This window comes from Trifolium pratense, linkage group LG3, assembly GCF_020283565.1.
Source record: "Trifolium pratense cultivar HEN17-A07 linkage group LG3, ARS_RC_1.1, whole genome shotgun sequence".
NCBI lineage: Eukaryota > Viridiplantae > Streptophyta > Magnoliopsida > Fabales > Fabaceae > Trifolium > Trifolium pratense.
In genome coordinates, this window is record NC_060061.1 from 45,262,249 (window position 1) to 45,268,629 (window position 6,381).

At 26.1% G+C, this 6,381-nt stretch overlaps 1 protein-coding gene across 1 annotated transcript; it reads left to right on the forward strand.

Annotated features, from left to right (window-relative positions):
* The first annotated feature begins 3,892 nt into the window (after positions 1-3,892).
* Positions 3,893-6,103, forward strand: LOC123918924 (putative F-box/LRR-repeat protein At5g54820). The gene is made up of 4 exons (XM_045971099.1): positions 3,893-4,133; positions 4,266-4,792; positions 5,274-5,451; positions 5,742-6,103. The coding sequence occupies exons 1-4, from the start codon at positions 3,893-3,895 to the stop codon at positions 6,095-6,097; spliced, it is 1,302 nt and encodes a 433-aa protein (XP_045827055.1). The 3' UTR covers positions 6,098-6,103.
* Positions 6,104-6,381: the final 278 nt, after the last annotated feature.

Consider the following 6,381-nt stretch of genomic DNA (forward strand, 5'->3'; position numbering starts at 1 on the left):
TATTATGAAAATTCTACCCCAAAACTCATGTATTCTTTTTATATATTATATAGTATAGAATAAATATAGATGAAAAAACCATAAAAAAAAAAAAGAGGAAGTTAAGGGCAATTATGGAATAATTAAAAAACCATAAAGGAAGTTAAGGGCAAAATGGACCAAAAAAAATCCAGCCCAAACTCCCTTATCCCCTTTATATATTGTTATAGATATATGACAAAACATAGAAACAGTTCTGTTTTTCTCCCACCATATTCTCATATTAAATTAATTAAATATAGGACACAACTTAGAAACAGTTCCATAGGTACTATTGATACTGTTCACCAATTAAAACGCGACACCTGAATTAATTTATTAGTCATTAATAATTTATGGGTAAATAGTGTTATACCCCCCTGCAAAATAGGCAAGTTTTGCGTTACCCCGCTGCAAAATATTTTTTTGAGATTACCCCCCTACAATGTCAAGATTCTTTGCGTTACCCCCCTGTCTTAACAAGTGAGCATATGACATGGAAAAATCTTGACGTGGCATGACACGTGGAAATTAATTTATTTTTTATTTATTTTTAATTGCCAACTCATTAATTAATGTGAGTTTTTAATTAAAAAAATGAAAAAAAAAACTTAAAAGTTGTTATATTTTTATGAACTTACTTAAAAAAAAGTTTTGTTTTTTTTTTTTTGACTAAAAGTTGTTATTATATATATAAAAAAAAAATTCTTATATATATATATATATATATATATATATATATATATATATATATATATATATAATAACTAATAATATAGTAACAAAAAAAAAACGAAGATGAAAAAAAACTAATAATAATAATAGTAACCAAAAAACTAATAATAATAATAATAACTAATATTATTATTAGTTAAAATATGTGATTGCAGTTTTTTTTTTTTTGTTATATTAGTTAAAATATGTGATTGCAGTTTTTTTTTTTTGGTTACTCTATTATTATTAGTTATTATTATTATAATTATTATTAGTTTTTTTGTTACTATTATTATTATTAGTTTTTTTTCATCTTCGTTTTTTTTTTGTTACTCTATTATTAGTTATTATATATATATATATATATATAAGAATTTTTTTATATATATAATAACAACTTTTAGTCAAAAAAAAAAAAAAATTTCTTTTAAGTAAGTTCATAAAAATATAAAAAATTTTAAGTTTTTTTTTTCTTTTCATTTTTTTAATTAAAAACCCACATTAATTAATTAGTTGGCAATTAAAAATAAATTAATTTCCACGTGTCATGCCACGTCAAGATTCTTTCCATGTCATATGCCCACTTGTTAAGCCAGGGGGTAACGCAAAGAATCTTGACATTGCAGGGGGGTAATCTCAAAAAAATATTTTGCAGGGGGGTAACGCAAAACTCGTCTATTTTGCAGGGGGGTATAACACTATTTACCCATAATTTATTAAACTCTGTCAGTTCACCGTTATCTAAAAATCTAAAAGTGAAACAGGGTTTTTAATTTTCACCATTGTTATCAACATTGATTGTATCATTGAAAGTGAAATCAACAACAACAACAACAACAACAACAACAACAACAGTATAAACATGGCAATAATCCCTAGCCATGGAGAATCTTGCAGCCATATAACATGAAGAGGTTTTGATGAAAGGCCAACGAACTGAAATCGTTTAAGTCCTCCCCTTGATGAAGATATATATATGTTGTTAAGCCATAAGTTGAGATGGTGAAAAAGGAAGGGATGAACTGAAGGAAAGAGTAGTGGTGATCTCCATCGCTTTACTCTTCTCTTCCACTTGCTCGACGAAATTCGAATTGACAACGTGAATTTTATTAAAATTGAAATTAGTGATATTGAATAAACTAATCCATGTGTCATGTTTTAATTGGTCACAGTAAAAACCGTTTCTATGGTTGTACAAAAAAAAAATTGTTTCTAAGTTTTGTTCTTAAATATATTTAGTTGAATTAAAAATTAACTTAATTGAATATTGGCTTGAAGTCCATAAATCAAGTTGATATTAAAAAAAAATCAAAAAAATATGTGTAGACAAATATAAAATAAACCGACAAATATAACATTAATATTTTATTTTTTTAGGTAATTAGTATTGCTGGCTTATTGATGAAAACTTTATAAAAAATTTCAGAAAAAAAAAAAAACGAAAACATAAAATAAAAAGACAACTATTTTTGTTTTAAGTAAGATTAAAAAAAATATGTGTAGACAAATATAGCATTAATATTTTATTTTTTTAGGTAATTAAAAAAAAATGGATTTGTAGATAAAAAGAAAAAAAATGTGGGAGAAGTAACAAAGAAAGTGAGGTAATTTAGATTAAAAAATAAATAAAAATAAAGTGAGGTAATTTGAATTTGGGTTACATACAAAAAATTGGACTTGTAGATAAAAAGAAAAAAAAAGAAATGTGTAATCTACCTATATTAAAAAAAAATGGCAGATGGTCGATGCCCAATTAATAAATATGTATAGGATATATCGATGCCCAGTTAATAATTGATTTTTATTTAATAAAAAAATTGAATTTATATAAAGTGAGGTAATTTGAATTTGGGTTACATACAAAAAATTGGATTTGTAGATAAAAAAACAATTGTGGGAGTTTTTAGATAAAAAGAAAAAAAAAATGGGAGAAGTAACAAATAAAGTGGGGTTTTGTGGTTGCAATTGGACATTTAACTCATATTGATTATATGTTGGTTACAAAAATATATCAAATTAATTGATATGGCTTAGTGGTTAATTTAATAAGAAGTTAACTAAAAGGTCAGGAGTTCAAATCTTGTTGATAAATTTTTAGCATTTTAATATTCTACTAAATCTACTATAGAAGAAAAAAAGATACATATAACCTTAATTGAATGATGTGGCAAAAAAATAAAAAGGGGCAAACTGAGAATTTCTTATATATATTCTTTTCTAATATAGGTAGAAGGTTGAACAAAAGACACAAAATAACCTTAATTGAATGATGTGGCAAAAAAAAATAAAAAGGAGCAAACTGAGAATTTCTTATGTATATTCTTTTCTAATATAGGTAGATAGATTTAATTGATATGCACCGACGGTGTAAAATAATTTTACACTGTCAACCAATACCAACCATATTTTCCGCCACATCACCCACTCCACCCCACTTTCTTGATATGACATGACAAAATAATGACTGTTTATTAAACGATTGTGCAAAACTATTTACACCGTCGGTGCATATCAATTAAACTCATAGGTAGATTTCATATGTGTATTCTTTTCTAATATAGGTAGATGGAGTGGCAAGATTCTTTTTTTTTTTTTGGGTACAGAAGAGTGGCAAGATTCTTCTATTATAAAAGAATTTTTTTTGACAGGCAAAAATGAGATATTTATCGTTGTGAGATTTATTTTAAAAGAATATATACGTATTTGTTTACTAAAAAATTGAACTTTATTTTTGTTTTGACCAATAAAAAATTGAACTTTATTAGAAAATTTATAAAGGTCAAATGATAAATAGAATTAATGGCTCTATATAGGAAAAAAAATTAAGAATATTGACTATATTTATAGAAAAGAAAACATTTAAGAATATTTACTATATATAAAAATTTAATAATAGAATTAATGGTTCTATATAGAAATAAGTTTTTTTTCCAATATAAAAAAATCTTCAAAATTGAGAAATTAATTTTTCATTTGAAAAGAATTAATTTATTTATTTCTGTAAATTAAAAACTATATTATAAATGTCCAATTGGAGATATCATTTTTCTAAAATCTTCATCAACCTCAAATAAGATTACAACACCTTGAATCTTTTAGTCATTGCTTTCTTTTTGTCTCAAACCCCCTCCATCACCAATATTCATAGAGTTAGCTAGGCATGTCTCAAAACTTTGATATGATCAATTTGTTACCAACCTCTTTGCTTATCATTATCATTTCACTACTTCCATTCAAGGAAGCTGCAAGGACATCCATCCTTGCCAAAAATTGGATGCACTTGTGGAAAAGCACAACCAATGTAGAGTTCAATGAACACCATTTCTCTAGATCTAACGAATTTCAAAGAAATGATTTTCTAAAATTCATTACATTATGGATCGAAAATCACCACCAAAATTCGAATATTGAAAAATTTTCTTTAACATTGTCAGATCCTGAAACTGATTGCGAGATCGTCAAAAGATGTGTTGATTTTGCTACTCAACATGGTGTTAAAGATTTGGCGCTAAATTTTTCTGATACTGATTGGAGTGATGAGGAATATGACGAACCTGAAGCCTTATTTGAATTGCCAACAAAGGTATATGAGCATAAAGCCCTAGAATCTATTAAATTATTTTCTTGTGGTTTTGTAGCAACTAAGTTGATCAAGTTGCATAGTCTAAAAGAAGTTTCTTTTGGATGGATGGAATTGAAAAATGAAGCTATCAAAATTTTGTTATGTAATTGTAAGAAGATAGAGAGTTTGAGCATAAAAAATTGTTGGATGAGTACTAACTTTGAATGTGGTGGAAGTGACTTGAGTTTGAAAACCCTAATAATTGATAGTTGCAAGTTTTATTATCCTCGACTTACAATCAATGCTCCAAATCTTAGCTACTTCAAATATTATGGGAATGTGGCCTATTTTAAAATACAAAATTCCTTACACATGAATGAGGTTGATATCAATTTTGGCCTTGAATACCAATATCCTAAAGTAGATGAGTTTATTCACAAAGTCATTACAGATTTCAAGCACGTTAAGGTTCTTACTGTGTGCAGTTTCATACTTCAGGTAATACAATTTTTGTTTTCTTTTTAGTGCATATATAAGTATATAATTTTCATCCATATATTATATTTGTTCCATATAATCTTTGTTAAATATGCTATAGGTGCAAGCAATTTATTTTTTTTGGGTTTTTGGTTCAAGAATTTGAAACATTTAATTAACTTAGAATGGATAAAATAGTAAATTTAAATTAAAGTCAATACTCAATTTTGTATCATCCCTAAAAATCTATTGTGTTTTTAAGATTTTCCCTACATATTTTTATTAATTGATCTAATCATATTCTTATGGAACAATTATGATGATTTATTGTGCATATATAATTCAAGAACATTGTACCCTAATAAACCCAATTTCATTTTAAAATTGATTGAATATTTAATATATATCTCTATCTCACTATATATGTAATGTGTTATGTTATACTATATATATATATATATATATAAATTATTATCATAACTTTTATTATTTGATATTGAAGGTTTTATCTAATGCACTGGGACCTCTACTTGTAGAAGACAAATTGAATACCAGACATTTGAAATTAATGACAAGCTTGCATAACAATGAATATCTTGGAGTCTTGTTCTTGCTCAATGGTTGCCCCATGTTGGAGCTCCTAACCTTTGACTTAGGATTTGGAAGATTCTTGGATGTAAGTATTTCTTTTTTGTCTGTTTATCTTATATGTGTGTGTGAATTTGGCACAAAAAAATTTTAAATTATTGAAAAAATTAAAAAACAATTATTCTAAATATTTTTGTGTCCTTGGCTAAAAATTAGAGATAGATATTATATTTTTCTAATTTTAATTCAACTTTTTCTAGCAATGTATATGTTCTTTTTTTTTAGTATACATATCTTATTATTAATATGTATATTTTTAATACATTAATATAGAAGGCTCCAAATGAATATTACTCGTCAGAATCTAAAGTAGAAGTAGAAGTTGAAGATGAATATTCATCAGATGGCGATGGCGATGGTGATGGCGATGATGATGATGATTCATCATATGTTGGTGATGAAAATCAGATAGGCTTCATAGATTATAAAAACATTTGTCAATGCTTGAAGTCATCTTTGAAGGTGGTGGAGATCAATAACTTTACTGGGGCTAAGAATCAGATTTTAATGCTCAAATTTCTCATCTACAATGGGAGTCTCATACAAAGGATTACTATCAATGTGTCAAAGGAAGGAGTTGTTAATGTTGAAAATTATCACAAGATAAAAGAGTGTGTGATGACTATTCGTCCAAGGGCTTCAACGGATTTAGAGATTTTTTTTTTTTTAAAGAATTGAGAAATGTTTTTTTTATGCTACTTTGTTTATTTTGTTTAAATTTTAAGATACAGTTTGAATTATTTTGGAAAATGCATTGATCAATGAACATTTTTGTTGGATTAATGATACATACATGTGTGCTATATTTGTGTTCATATATTTCTTGGTTTTTAATTTTTTTTTTTTACAAGAGATTGATTTATATATTGATGATCATGTAAATTATTTCAAGGTATTAATTTTTTATTCACCGACGGTGTAAAATATTTTTATACATGCATTCAATTAACTGGTGGTAAAAA

What these genes read in the sequence shown, in the direction of transcription:
- LOC123918924 (XM_045971099.1), top strand. Translation starts at nt 3,893, where the DNA reads ATGTCTCAAAACTTTGATATGATCAATTTGTTACCAACCTCTTTGCTT. An exon ending in TGTGCAGTTTCATACTTCAG is followed by an intron (nt 4,793 to 5,273) that starts GTAATACAATTT and finishes TTGATATTGAAG; the next exon opens with GTTTTATCTAATGCACTGGG. An exon ending in TGGAAGATTCTTGGATGTAA is followed by an intron (nt 5,452 to 5,741) that starts GTATTTCTTTTT and finishes TAGAAGTAGAAG; the next exon opens with TTGAAGATGAATATTCATCA.